This window comes from Hemicordylus capensis, chromosome 6 (genome assembly GCF_027244095.1).
Source record: "Hemicordylus capensis ecotype Gifberg chromosome 6, rHemCap1.1.pri, whole genome shotgun sequence".
NCBI classification, from domain to species: domain Eukaryota; kingdom Metazoa; phylum Chordata; class Lepidosauria; order Squamata; family Cordylidae; genus Hemicordylus; species Hemicordylus capensis.
This window is the reverse complement of record NC_069662.1, coordinates 38,601,134-38,616,454: the sequence shown is the minus strand read 5'-3', so window position 1 is coordinate 38,616,454 and position 15,321 is coordinate 38,601,134. Positions and strand designations below refer to the sequence as shown.

General features: G+C 44.9%; 1 protein-coding gene across 3 annotated transcripts in view; it reads left to right on the top strand.

Moving 5' to 3' along the window:
* The window catches only part of ITGA3 (integrin subunit alpha 3), a 110,487-nt gene that overhangs the window by 49,254 nt on the left and 45,912 nt on the right, over nucleotides 1-15,321 (top strand). For 2 of the 3 annotated variants that reach the window (XM_053265318.1, XM_053265319.1), the window contains exons 2-5: nucleotides 2,726-2,847; nucleotides 8,137-8,219; nucleotides 12,011-12,260; nucleotides 13,481-13,573. In XM_053265318.1, coding sequence (XP_053121293.1) covers nucleotides 2,726-2,847; nucleotides 8,137-8,219; nucleotides 12,011-12,260; nucleotides 13,481-13,573 — 548 coding nt within the window. Of the gene's footprint in view, nucleotides 1-2,725; nucleotides 2,848-8,136; nucleotides 8,220-12,010; nucleotides 12,261-13,480; nucleotides 13,574-15,321 lie in introns of those variants that run through there. The other variant, XM_053265320.1, reaches the window with a different exon arrangement.

Genomic DNA, 15,321 nt, shown 5'->3' with positions numbered 1-15,321 from the left:
GTCAGACCATTGGTCTATCTAGCTCCGTATTGTCTTCACAGACTGGCAGAGGCTTCTCCAAGGTTGCAGGCAGGACTCTCTCTCAGCCCTATCTTGAAGATGCTGCCAGGGAGGGAACTTGAAACCTTCTGCTCTTCCCAGAGTGGCTCCATTCCCTGAGGGGAATATCTTGCAGTGCTCACACATCAAGTCTCCCATTCAGATGCAACCAGGGCAGACCCTGCTTAGCTATGGGGACAAGTCATGCTTGCTACCACATGACCAGCTCTCTTCTCCTGAAAGTGAGAGAAGGTGGCAGAGAAGGTGGCAAGAGAAGGTGGCAGAGATGAGAGAGCGAGAGAATGCATGTGCACTCTCACACATAACATCAAATGACGACTATTACCTCTGCTGCTTGAAAAAAGAAGGGGGAGCATTTATTGTAATGTAGTGTATTTTTACATTTATATCCTGCTCTTTCTCCAAGGTGCCCAGAGCAGTGTATATGGTTATTTTTACCCTCACAACAACTCTTTGAAACAGGTTAGGCTGAGAGCTAAGTGACTGGCCCTGATTCACCCTGTGAGTTTCATGGCTGATCGTCATCTGAGTGAGCAGGCGGATGGCCCCCCTAGAGATGTGCACGAAATGAATGTTTCAATTTGTTTTGAATTTGAATAGAGTTCTGAAAATTCATTTCAAATGTGAATCAAATTCAAATCTGGTCCAAAAATTTGATTTGAATTTTACTCAAATTTGATTCAATTTGACCTTGTTTGGGCACCTTTTAAAACCAATCAGGGTGCCAGAAAGGTTTTTAAAAGGTGCCAAACAGCTCTTGAATCAAATTTGAGTCTAATTTAGAAAATTCAATTTGAATTCAAATCAAATTGCCCTTTTAAAGGACAATTTGATTCAAATTCAAATCACTCAAATCACCCAGATTCAAATCAAATAGATTTGACTTCAAATCAATTTGCACATCCCTAGAAACTGCACTATATAAAAAAACCTCTTGGCAGCCAGAAATCAAACCCTAGAAAAGGCTAGCCCTAATAAACTTAGCTTGTCCTTTCCCTCTTGTTTTCTTGTTGATGGATTACTTATATATTTGCTTGCTTGCTGTCATCTTTAAGAAAGAAAACAAAAATTTTGCTGCTTCACAATGCTTAGACTGCGGGGCAGAGTTCATACCAGGAAACCATTTACAGCAACCTTAGGACAGTGACCAGAATGTGTCATTCATACAGCCAGCTTTGCTTCTGATGATTTGCAATTGTATGCCCATTGTATGCATTCTTAAAAAGTAGCACTTTATTGTAGTGTTCAAAATGGCTTAACTTTAGGCACTTTCTGTCGCAGTAAAGCTTCCCTTCTGGGACAGCCCCTGGCTGAGCTGGATGCCCTTTCTGATAAATAGGAACATAGGAAACTGCCATATACTGAGTCAGACCATTGCTCTATCTAGCTCAGGATTGTCTTCACAGACTGGCAGCGGCTTCTCCAAGGTTTCAGACAAGATTCTTTCCCAAGACCTAAGTGGAAATGCCAGGGAGGGAATTTGAAACCTTCTGCTCTTTCCAGAGCGGCTCCATCCCCTGAGGGGAATATCTTACACACATGCTATAATTGCTGTTTGGGCTTAGCGATAAAGAAAGGACACTCTGCACATGCTAGAAAGCCTTGGCTCACAAACTGTGCAAGGCAATGCAAGCAGCTAGAGCACTACCTGTGCTGCCATTTCCCTGTAACCGCTCTCTTGGGTAAAGTTGTGTAAATGTGACATCCATTGGAAATAGTAGGCATCATGTAGTGTAACTATGTTCCAGCAACTTTAACCCCGAGCGGAACCGTTCTGTTGCTCGATACTGTTGGTGGTGGTTAGCTGGACGCAGCTGCACGGCCGGTGCTGCAACTGTCCACATTGCCTTGCGCAGTATGTGAGCCAGCTCTCTCAATCAAGTCAGTTTACATCCTGGCAATCAGCAGTCTTACGATTGATTCACATAAGTCACAAATCACAGCAATGAATCTGTTCCCAGGAATGCCTGTCCTCGCCACAAAAAGTGTGCGATTTCTACTGAACTGCATTCTGTTCTATAGCATAAAGCATTTGCAGGCTTGAGATCGGAGGTAAGATCCTTATTTAGATTCAAACTTGAGTGATACAAGTCTGTTCCCAGTAAGCTGCAGTGAAGACTTCCTGTCCCTGCCCTGAGACTTCCTGTCCCAAGACTTCCTGTACCCTTTTCCAGCTGTTTCCCCCCCGGATCCTGACTCTCTCCACTTAGTTCTGTTAGTTAGGAACATAGGAAGCTGCCTTATGCTGAGTCAGACCATTGGTCCATCTAGCTCAGTATTGTCTACCCAGACTGGCAGTGGCTTTTCCAAGGCTGCAGGCAGGAGTCACTCTCAGCCCTAACTTCGAGATGTCAGGGAGGGAACAACTTGGAACCTAAATGTTCTTCACAGAGTGGCCGCATCCCATAAAGGGAATATCTTGGCATGCTCACATGTAAACTCCCATTCAAATGCAAACCAGGGTGGACCCTGCTTAGCAAAGGGGACAATTCATGCTTGCTAACACAAGACCAGCTTTCCTCCACCATAGTTATTCATGGCGCACTTCCCAGGCCTGCAAAAGAGACTCTGAAAGAGGGGAAAGGCAAGGCACTATGATTTCACCCTGCTGAGAAGAGTTTCCCTTCCATTTCTCTAATCCAACTTTCTTCCCTCCCTGATTCAGGCTGCTTACCGGAGCTCCCCGTGATGTGGACAGTGAGAATACCACACGGGTTGGTGCCATGTATGCTTGCCCACTGAGTGCTGACACTGGAGACTGTCAACGGGTGGACTTTAAAGTGGAAAGTATGTGAACGTATTGTGAATTTGGAGCCATTGTATTGGTTAGTCATTCCTTTTAAAAGTAATATCTTGGTAGCTGTTTTGACTGGCAATTCTTTTGTGAGTTTATCTGGTCTGATGACTCTGTTAATAGCTGGAATTGGGGTTATGCGAAGCTTCAGAAGAAGTGAAATTGGCCACCCTGGCCCAGCTTTGCCCAATTTAACACAAATCTAAATGCTGGCCCGTTTAAGTCCAATTGGGCTGCTTCGGACCATTTTGCCAGCTCCCCCCCCCCGCGCCAGCCCCAGAACATCCCTCCCTGCAATCCTTTTATTTACAGTGAGAAGACAGACACAGTTGCAGAAGAACATGGAATTTGCTTGTACTGCTAGAAGAGGATTTTAATTTATCTTCCTGTAGTCCTAGTAAAGTCAACTCAAGTGGCTCAGCGGGGAAATGCTTGCAGAAGGTTGCTGGTTCGAATCCCCGCTGGAACTATATTGGGCAGCAGCAATATAGGAAGATGCTGAAAGGCATCATCTCATTCTGTGAGGGAGGAGGCAACGGTAAACCCCTCCTGTATTCTACCACAGAAAACCACAGGGCTCTGTGGGCGCCAGGAGTTGAAATCGACTTGATGGCACCCTTTACCTTTACTTTAGTCCTAGTAAATACCATGTGGGTATTTTTCACACAGGGCTTTTAGTCCGTATCCCCTCCAGAACGGAGGGGTACATTCACATATTGGCCAGACTTACCCCAAAGTCCCTGCGAGCTATCGGGGAGCACTTCACACACAATTCAGGTTTTTCATTGCGCGTTAGAGTGTAGCCCAATTTATATCTGGGGTTAAAAAAAACACCCCACTTTCTGTGTAGTTTTTAGGGGGCAACTTTGAACTCGCAGTAAAGGCTCTCAGTAAACCTGCTGTAAAGCCTGCTCTCTGGGAAAGCTCCTGGACTTCTGGTTATAGTAGTCTTTTGGAGGGGGCTGTTCACAGCTCAAGATGTGCATATCTGTATGCAGCCCAAGTAGACCATTCAGGCATTTGACAAATTTTATTTACAAACTGGGAAAAACCAGCTATCTTGAAATGCCACCAGAGGTTGCTACTTGAGTTTTTGGGGCCCTCAAAGAAATATGCTTTGTCCTGCCTGTTTTTATCACGAATGTTAAACAAAAATGCAAAGCATAGTTGGAGACACTGTGGAATTTGATTGGGTTACTGAAGGCAGATGAGGAAATTGAAGCTGCATGAAATGAACCCTTTGTATCAGGTCTTCATTTCAGAAGATTAGAGAGAACTGCTGTCCTGAGCCATTGTTTCCAGGGGGAGCATCTGAAGAGCTATGCCAAACAGAGGTGACATTTTTAGAGAAAACTGGCAAATTCAAAATTAAGAAGTCATTTAGGTTGGTATTAACCTAAGAGTCCTTAAAGAACTTGCATGTGAAATTGTTGATCTTTTAATTTAAAAAAATATGAAGTTTATCACTAAAATCAGCTTCTTACCTCAAAGAATGCCAATGTAACATCAAATTTTAAAAAGTTATCTTAAGAGTCAAGACTCATCAGCCTAATTTCCATCTCAGTAAAATAGGTAGAAACCAATTTACAGCTAGAATGATTAAGCATATAGAAGAACAAGATCAACTGAGGGGGAAATCAACATGGCCCCTGCAAAAGAAAGTCTCTTCTCACCAGTGCTTTTTAACATCTGCATGAAACTGTGGGGAGAGATCATCAGGGGATTTGGAGCTGGGTGTTACCAGTACGCTGATGACACCCAGATCTACTTCTCCATGTCAACTTATTCAGGAGCTGGCATATCCTCCCTAAATGCCTGCCTGGAAGCAGTAATGGGCTGGATGAGGGAGAATAAACTGAAGCTGAATCCAGATAAGACGGAGGTACTTATTGTGCGGGGTCAGAACTCCAGAGACGATTTTGATCTACCTGTTCTAGATGGGGTCATACTTCTCCAAAAGGAACAGGTTCGCAGTCTAGGAGTGCTTCTGGATCCACACCTCTCCCTTGTTTCTCAGGTTGAGGCCAGGGGTGCTTTCTATAAGCTTTGGCTGATACGCCAGCTGTGTCCGTTTCTCGAGATCAATGACCTCAAAACAATGGTACATCTGTTGGTGACTTCCAGACTTGACTTTTGTAATGCGCTCTACATGGGGCTGCCTTTGTACGTAGTCCGTAAACTTCATTTGGTTCAGAATACGGCAGCCAGGTTGGTCTCTGGGTCATCTCGGAGAGACCATATTACTCCTTTGCTGATGGAGTTACACTGGCTGCCAATAGGTTTCCGGGCAAAATACAAAATGCTAGTTATAACTTATAAAGCCCTAAACGACTTAGGCCCTGAGTATTTAAGAGAGCGCCTTCTTCACTATGAGCCCCACTGCCCATTGAGGTCATCTGAGGAGGTCCGTCTCCAGTTATTGCCAACTTGTCTGATGGCTACACAGAGACGGGCCTTCTCGGTTGCTGCCCCGAGATTGTGGAATGCGCTCCCCACTAAGACACGATCCTCTTCATCTCTGGCAATTAAAAAAGAAAAAATCTTAAACCCCATCTTTTTAACCAAGCTTTCTCAGCTTTTTAAAATTTGTTGGTTTTAATTTTGTGATTGATTTTAAATTGTTGAATGTTTTAACTTTTTATATGTGTTTTAATTGTTTTATGTTAACCGCCCAGAGACGAAAGTTTGGGCGGTATATAAATGTGATGAATGAATGAATAAATAAATAAATAAATAAATGTAGCAAAGAGTTTCAACAAACTTGTAGGTAAGAGTATCCAGTAGACATAATTAACCTGATTGCTGTTGTCAGTCTCTTAAAGTTGTTGACAGTCTCTTAAAGGATCCTGAAAGAATAGCAGTAATACAATAAATAAATAAATAATTCTAGCAAAGAATGTCAACAAACTTGTAGGTAAAAGTATCCAGTAGACATAATTAACCTGGTTGCTGTTGTCAGTCTCTTAAAGTTGTTGACAGTCTCTTAAAGGATCCTGAAAGAATAGCAGTCATGAGACTCAAGGACAGATCACCTTTAACTGAATTTTAAAGCAATAGAAGATGTGGTCGGAATACATGGGGGGAAATCATGATGAAAATTGTGGAAGTGGTGAGACCCTCCAACTGAACTGTCTGTATTGAGCATGGTGTTATTTAACTAATTAATAAATAATCTGAAGTCAGGGGTGACTGTGACATAGCCAAGTTTGGGGATGAGATGAGAAGATTCAGAATGGTGAAATCCAAAGCACTTTCAGCAGCCTGTGAAATGTTCCAAACAGATTTCCCAAAACTGGGTGAGCGTGAAAGGCAACAAAATGAGTAGAGATGTGCATGAATGTTTCAGCAGGGCAGGGAGCGGTACCTTTAAGCATGAGTAAAGCAGGTCCTTACCTGCTCCTCTGCCACCCCACCACTTTTCCAGGAGCTGTGCTGTGCCACTCGGAAGTCCACATGCGGCTATGGGGCTTCACCCAACCGCCTGCGCATGGCAGCGGGACACATATGGCTACTGTGCATCCCACTGCCATGTGCAGGTTGCTGAGTGGAGCCCCGTGGCTGTGTGCAGACTTCTGAGTAGTGCAGCACAGTGCCCGGAATAGCAGCAGGGCAGCAGAGGAACCGGTAAGGACCTGCTTTACTCATGCTTAAAGGTACTGCTCCCCGCCCTGCTGAAACGATTCGACTGGCCGCCGCACCGAATCAATTTGGCACGTCCCTACTGCACCTGGCGAATTGATTCATGCGCATCCCTACAAAGAGGTTCACCATTAGTGCAAAGTAATATAAGTTACGCCCCAAAATTCCCACTATTAGGAATGTTCCTAATAAAAGAACATTCGAACATAATGCCCTGATGGGATCTGAACTTGTGATAACTTAACTGAGACATAGTTCTTGAGGTCATACTAGAAAGGTCAGTGAAGACATCAACACAATGTGTGGAAGCTGTGAAAAAGGCCAAATTCATGCTAGAGATCATTAGGAAAGTGACTGGAAATAAAACTGTCTGTATTGTAACGCCTTGATATAATTCCATGGTGCAGCCACATTTGGAATACTGTAAACAGTGCTGGCTGTGCATCTCTCAAAGTTTATAGTGCTAGAAAAGATTTAGGGAAACAGTTGGAATGCTTGGGTGGTTAGAGAGCTTTCCATATGAGGAAAGGTTAAAAGGGGGGGTAGGTTAAAAAAGGGGCAAGTAAAACAGGAGCACAATAGAGGTTGATTAAATTATGAACAGAATGGATTGAAAGATTCCCTCTCTCATTGGCCATGCTCTCACATAATGCAGAAATGGGTTTTAGGGGGCAGAGGTTTCCTCACTGTGTCATCCAAATGCTTGCAACGTGGTTTTGTGCACCAACCGACCCTCAATGTCACTTATAAAACTCCAGTTTGAACCCTCCGGTTGTAGTGAGTTTTGTCTCCCCAACCTGAGGTTCTACAAAGCCTGCATGTCATCTGAATTCGGAACTGCAGGCTGCGTTTCCTGTAACTGGAGTTGAGGGAGGAAGCTCCTCCCTCCCTCTGGCCATGATTGGCGGTGTGGGCTGTCCTTCATGCTGGAAGGAAGTCCATACAGCCAGTTCTCTCTCCTCTATGCAGTCTTGTTGACTGCAGTTAGATTACTCTCCATGATGTCTGAATTCAGACAGGAGAGCGAGGGGAGGGGGGAGCAAAACCGCGAGCCCATTGGATCTGTAGTTACGCGTTACGTGTGAATACGGCTTTTGTTTTCTCCTCTTGTCATCATATTAGAACACAGGGTCCGCAAAGGATGTTACTATGTGGAATCAGGACAGACAAGAGAAAGTACTTCTTCACACACCATATGGCCACTACCTTGGATTTAAAAAATAAATGTAGAAAATTTCATGGCCTATGAGCCTTTCACTATATGTAATTCTGCTTTAGATTTCACCATCCTGAATCTTTTATGGCAATTATCTGTGATAACAAAACAGAACTTCCATGTGAGGAGGCAATATACCTGACTGCCAAATGCTGGGCAATAGTGGCAGGGGGTGACCTTGACCATCATGCCCTGCTAGTGAGCTTCCAAGGGGCATCTGGTAGGGTATTGTTGGAAACAGAATGCTGAACTCACGAGATCTCAGGAGTTCCAGTCGGGCAGATCTTATGGCTGTCTTTGGATCTGGGTGCAATATTCCACAGCTGCCATGGACACCTTGTGCAGTCCTGGCCCGTGGTTTCAGATTCGAAGGTGGATCCTGCCCTAATTGCATTACGCTCTTCTCTGTCTCTTGTGTTTCTCTTAGGCGAACCCCAAAATAATATCGTGGAAGACATGTGGTTGGGAGTGACAGTAGCAAGCCAGAGAATGACTTCTGGGAGAGTGATGGTGAGTGGGGTGGGGCAGGGTCATAAAATTCAAATGTATCCTCCAACATAAGCACATTCCTAGATGGGTCCAGGGTGTGGGGCCCGGTGAGGCCTAGTGGAATCTGGGCAAAGCAAATGCCAGGAAAGTTTTTGGGAATGAGTTGGGGAAATTGAGAGATGGAGTTGTAACTCAGTGGTAAAGCATTTGCTTTGCATGTGAAAAGTCCCAGGTTCAATCACTGACATCTCCAGGCAGAGCTGGGAAAGATTCCTGCCTTAAGCCTTGGAGAGCTGTTGCATGTCCAAGTAGACAGTACTGAGCTAAATGGACCAATAGTTGGACTTGGTATAAGGCAGCTTCTTCTATACCTATATGAAGTTGCCTTTTTCTGAATCCCATTGGTCCATCTAGCTTAGTTCTGACGGGCAGTTGCTCTCCATGGTTTTGGGCAGAAGTGCTGGGGATTGAACTTGGGACCTTTTGTATACAAAAGAGGTGCTGTGCTGCTGAGTTAAGATAGACTATTAGAAGACCTTGGGTTGTTTGTTGAACCTTGAATTAAGCTTCCACATAGGTGTCAGTAGCTTAGCAGGGATGATAAACTGGTTCTCTACAGCAGGAGTGGACAGAAGGTAGATCACAATCTACTGGCAGATTCCTAGGTAATTTGCAATAGATCTTCAAGAGTCTCGGACTCCTAATGGTTTAAAAACAGCAACAACAAAAAGGCATGTTTAAAAAAGGAATTAGGCTGCTGAAATAAAAAAAGTTTGGAGGAAAACCAGGAGTGGATTTTTGTGCAGAAAGACTGTGTGAGCTCCGTTCTGGTACTGAAAACAAATTCCTGGGCTAAGCATGTTTTCAGAGGCAGCCTGTTCCTTAATTCGAAGTAGCTGGCTGCTCCCTTGAGCCACTATTTTGCACCTGGCTGCAGTCGGTGGGCCTCAGAAGTTCTAGTAAAAAAACAAAGTAGGTTCTACAAAGTAGGTTCCACAGAATAGGGAATCTGCCCATTCCTGCTATACAACTTCCTGACGGGGCTTTTAATACAGACCTGCATCAGACTTGCCTCGTAGACCAGAGCTGCACGATTTCAGCCCTCCAACTGTTTTTGGATGGCATCTCCATCATCCACAGCCACAGTGGTCAATGATGGATGATGGGAGTTGTAGTCCAAAGACAGCTGGAAGGCCAAAGCTGTGCTGCCCTGTTCTAGACCAAGAAAGGGGAGGGGGGTCTGGAGGCAAGGATGCATTTAAATGGATAGTGCACAATTTATTCATTGTAAGTTGGATTCCAAAAATATCTTGCCCCAAGGTGTTGCAGGAAGGCCTATCTCCTCGTTGCACATCCATGTGATCTTCAAATGTCTGCTTCTCTTGAGTACTTACTTCCCCCCCCCCAATTTCCTTTTTCTCCTCCTCTTCTTCTTCTTCTTGCCATTCTCCATCCGAGACTTCTCAGCACAAACCTTTCTCCCCCTCTGAATCTCTCCGGACCACAATTTCCATCCTCTGCTCAGCAGCTTTAAATGGTTCAAAACCATTTTCAGTAGAATTAGCTGCAATTCAAGAAATGGCTTTGGGCAGTGAAAGCTAGACGGCCAGGCGCCTTGGAAGATAAAATGCAGGTGCCAGTCTTGCCAATTGTGTCTTGTTTCATAAGAAAATGCCAACTGCAAAATTCCTTCCTGGGTAGATTCAGGTTTCTCAAGAAACTGCTACGCCGTTCCTTCCCTTGATGGACTCATCAATCCTTGTTTTGTCATCCTCTAGAATGGAATCCAAGAGCGCAGCGGGGAAATGACTTGACTAGGGAGCAAGAGGTTGCCAGTTCAAATCCCCGCTGGTATGTTTCCCAGACTATGGGAAACACCTATATTGGGCAGCAGCGATATAGGAAGATGCTGAAAGGCATCATCTCATATTGTGCGGGAGGAGGCAATGGTAAGCCCCTCCTGCATTCTACCAAAGACAACCACAGGGCTAGTGGTGAAGGGAGGCTGGCAGAGGCCCGTGTTCAGCCACGGCCACTGCCCCCTTGCCCCGCCCCCCGTGTCTGATGTCAGACGCAGGGGGCCGGCTAGCCACACCCCCGCATCTGACGTCAGATGCAGGAGCGTGGTCTCCCTCCCCAATGGGGCTGTGCGGCCCCTGCTGTGTTGGCAGCGAGGCTAGGTGCAGCTCTCCCACTCCAGTCATGCTGCCAATTTCAGCAGGGGCCGATTTCAGTCCCAAACGGAGCCGCATGGCCCCGTTTGGGAGCGAAATAACGCCCCCCATGTCCGACGTCAGACGTAGGGTGTGTGTCTGGGGCTGCGAGGATTGACCCCTGGGGGGGATCTCTCTCTCTCTCTCTCCCCGCCCCCCTCCTTCCCTTCCAAATGATTGTTGCTGTTGCTTTTGATTCAACATTGCAAGAACTAGGAGACTGTCTAAGCAACTTCAAAGGAGTGTTTGCTTGCTACATTGTTTCCTTTTCCTCCTCCACGATTGCAGAGATCGGATTGGGAAGATTTGAGTGGCCATAACACAGGCCTCAAAACATTAAAGTGAGCCTGGAGCCCTTTGAATTATCTGGCCAGACGTTCTATGATATAGGGGCCTCACAGGGTCATCCAGTCTTCATCCATTCTGACAAGAAATAAACCACCTATAAACATTCTAGTGATTTTCCTTTCTAGCCTGTGACTGAAGCATCAAGGGAAGAGGTGAGGGCAGCTGACTGTAGCAGCCTCCATGCTTCCTTCCTTAGACTGCAATGCCTAATTCTCCTTCTCCTCTGCTCCGCTATTGCATTCGCCCAACAGGCTTTTTTTTTTTTTAAAGAGTGTTTACATTATAGTGCTTATCCACGCCCACCACCACAATCGAAAAAGTAAAAGATCAGCAATTTAAGTCTTTTTAAAGGGATGAAATTTCAGTCTCGGTTAGTAGCCCAACAGCTGCATTTTTACTCAGAAGTAAATCCTACTAACGTCTATGGGACTTACTCCCAGGAAAGTACATATAGGGTTGCAGCCAAGTCATTAGAGAGGGTCGATTGGGCAAGAGGAAAGGGAAGCAATTCAGCAGGATTTTCAGGAAGTAATTTAAGATATCAGCACCGAAGTTCAGAGAACAAGGAGACACTTGATTTCTTTCAACCCAAGTTCCGCAGGAGTTTCAGCAGAAGTATGTATGTGCAGGGGTGGGGATTATTATTATTATTATTTACATTTTATATCTCGCTCTTCCTCCAAGGAGCCCAGAGTGGGGTACTACAGACTTAAGTTTCTCCTCACAACAACCATGTGAAGTAGGTTAGGCTGAGAGAGAAGTGACTGGCTCAGAGTCACCCAGCAAGTCTCATGGCTGAATGGGGATTTGAACTCAGGTCTCCCGGCCCTAGTCCAGGATGCTGGGGATGCTGCAGATGTCTGGGCAGCTGGAAGTGCAGTAAACCAGAACTGTGCTACTGTGCAACAACAGAATGTAAATTAAAATTTAGAACATGCTGCTTTCTGTGCATGCGCAATTAAGCACCTTGGTGGGGGGCGGCAATGAAAGTGGGAGGGTCAGGGAAGGATTGTAACATGCAATCTTCTCTCTAATCGGACAGAAAATAGTGAGATGAATTGGCACAATGGTTATTAGGTGAGGGTGCCCAAGAATAACTCTCGCAAGCAATTCTTTTGCAAAGCCCACTGAATCTCCCACAAAAGATCTCTCTATCTGGAAATACTCCAAACTCTGTATCTTCCAGGGAGACTGGAACCTCACCATCTAGTTCAGTACAGGCTAAGGCCTTTGCTTGGTTTGATTTGCCAGGCTTGTGCTCACCGTTTCACCAGGATCTTGTGGGCTGGCTCTGAAGACCAGAGACGCATGGTGGGGAAGTGTTACATCCACGGCAATGACTTGCGCCTTCACGAGGATGATGTGTGGCAGACAGACGGGAATGAGATGTGCAATGCCAACACCGACTTTGAGAAGACGGGCATGTGCCAGATGGGCATCAGTAGTGGATTCACCACGGACAGTGTTTATTTTGGAGCTCCTGGTGCCTACCACTGGCAAGGTCAGTGGCATTGTGTCCCCCCGCCCCCACGTGGGTTTCCCTGTTTTGCTTCATTAAATTTGTAAGTGTCTCTGTGTGAGGGGTCTCTACTAGTCACATCTGCATATGTGTTGTCTCCATTAGAGCTGAGATGAAGCGGGTGGGAATTGTCAAACAATTCTGGTGATTTGCATTTGCTCTTAAAAAAATCAATCAATCAAGTTTATATGTTCATGTGGCCAGGGGTGGGGGAGGGATCCTTTCTTTGACTTCTCTTGGATCTGAGGATTTTTCTTAGAAAAGGGAAGTGTGTAAAGGTATTGAATTAGGCAAGTTGGTATTTACACATGATTTACTTTAAGTTCTTTTTTGCCAAGCATTGTCTGTGCCCATTCTCAATGAAGAGCTGCTCCGAAGATGGCAGCATTGGGGCTATTCTGCTTCCTGGTTTGCACCCTGATATTCTGCCCTTGAGCTGACTGCCCTCATTAGGGCGCATTGACAGGCCTCCCCTCAACTCCTTCCCTCTCCCACCTCTCTCATTTCCTGCAGGCTCCTGCTTCCTTCTGTCATCCTTTCCTCAAATCTCCGATCTTCATTCTACTTCTTTTCCCATCCCCTTCCTTGAGCCATCATTGCCTTCCTGCAAAGGGTACAAGGGAGCAGTGTTCCTTCTAAGGCGTGCACATGTGCACATGCACACAAGTTTTTTGATGTCCACTCAGTTCACTTTCGATCCCACTCAGATTGAATCAGGAAGGCCCCACTCGGAATACACATGCTTACACACTGCCTTGATACTGCCGCCCAGAACAAAACTCATTCCACACACAGATGGGAAAAAATTAGAAGGAACACTGCAAGGGAGCTGTCACTTGGCTGTCACACTGTGCAGTGCATTGTGGGAGAGTTCATACACTGCTTTGGGCATCTTTGATGGTGTGCTCTAAAAATCTAGGCTGTAAACCAAACAGTTACATTAAAAGAGAAGGTGCAGGGCCCAGCAGGTGAAGAGATTTTTCCTCCTTTTGCTTAGCACTTACAGCCCACCTGCTTTTCTCACATCTAGGTTATGTGGCTGAAGGTGTGCCTCTTTGGCAGGCCTCTTGACAGCAAACTGTTTGGAAATTAATTACCAGATGTTGCTGTGAAATGGAAGGGTTGTCTGGTAGATGGGCAGAGTGTATGTCTGTCCACTTGCATTTCATTTAAATATTGCTTGATGCCCTTTTCTCATACAGGCACAGACTACGTGATCCAACAAGGGAGTGAAGCATGGGAACAAACTAGTTTTGAGTATGAAGATCAAAGGAAGGATGGCCACCACTATTTGGGCAAGTGCAACCAATTCTTATCACCTCAGGCTTGCAACATAACCTTGTTGTCTCTTCCAGAAGAACAGATCAGAGGCATTATTTTTCTTTCAGATAAAGCATTACATCATCAGAAATAACAAGGTTCAGGGTGAAGCAAAACTTTTAATAACTTGTGTGTGTGTGTGTGTGTGTGTGTGTGTGTACATACACGTGCACATACTTCTAAGGATATACCTCCTTATAATACAAAAAGTTCATTAAATTGCTAAGAAATTATTGTCTTTACTAATGTCTCAAAAAAGGACCAGTTCAAATGTTGATAAGGAACACATTATCAGTTACCCACATTTGCAAATCAAGAGTAAGTCTGTCCTTCCAATGCTGTATAATTGTTCTGGCAACTCCCCATGCTCAAAGAATCAATTTAACAGAATGGCCACCATTTTGTTAAACAGAGCCATTTTGTGGCTTGTTTGTATTTTTAAAAATCCCCCCCCCAGCGATTTATAACAGGAAATTGGCAAAGTTTGGTGTCTTGAGGGGCATTGCTGGACAGCTGGAGACCTGGAGAGCATCGTAGGGTACTTTATTTCTCTGGTTTTTGCATTTTAAAGCTGTTTTAGCCGCTTTTTAGCCTCTAGGAGCCTAACCCGCCTATTGCCATTGACTCAATGTCTCATTATCCACGGTTTCATTACTCATGGAAGTCAGCAGGAACAGAACTCCCGTAGATAACAAGGTGCACTTGTACAGTAAAGCAAATATTTAGGGGGGGATCACGAAAGGTTGATCTTGTAACGCATCTGAAGCCCAGAAAATTCTTCCCGAGGTGCTTTCAGGCAACTTTTAAAGAGGAGGAGGGAGGAACAGAACTGGATAACAGATGTGTTTCATACTGAAGGCCCTGCCATGGTGAAGACTCAGATGTCCGATTTCCTAAAACATTGTGCTGGTACTCCCAAACTCGAAATTTCTTAATGAAGGGCAGAATTTGAGCCTTGGGATCCCAATGCATGCTTCAAAACAATCTATCTATCCATCTATCAAGCAATCATATTTCTATACCGCCTAATATGTACATTTCTAGGCGGCGTCCAAAATTTAAAATATTTAAAAGTTACAAATTAAAATACATGACAATAAAAACAGAATGAAATACCTATTAAAACAAGTTTTTTAAATTATTAAAATTAATTCTAATTAAAAGCCTGTGAAAACAGGAGAGTCTTAAGTTTCTTCCTGAAAACAAACAGAGAAGGAGATACTTTTATTTCAGTAGGGAGCATATTCCAAAGCCCTGGGGCAGCCACAGAAAAAGCCCGGTCATGGGCTGCCACCATTGCTAGCATTTTCAATGCTAGGATTTATGATGCAAGAGAAAATTAGAGGAGGGCGTCTCCCTTCATAGCAGGGCCAAATATGAATGTACAGTGTACATGGGTACAGATCTGTACACAGGTACAATTCCCCATAGGGGCTGGGGCTGTAGCTCAGGGGCAGAACATCTGCTTTGCACGCAGAAGGCCCCAGGTTCATTCCCTGACAACATCTCCAGGTAGGGCCGGAAAAGATACCTGCCTGAAACCTTGAAGAGCTGCTGCCAGTCAGTGTATACAATACTGAGCAAGATGGACCAGTGCTCTGACTTGATATAAGGCAGCTTCCCATGTTCCTCACCCATTATGTCGAACCCAGGTACAGCACAACATTTCCTATCTGCACCATGCATTTGAGGGACTTGTACCCAGGTCCACTATTAATATGAA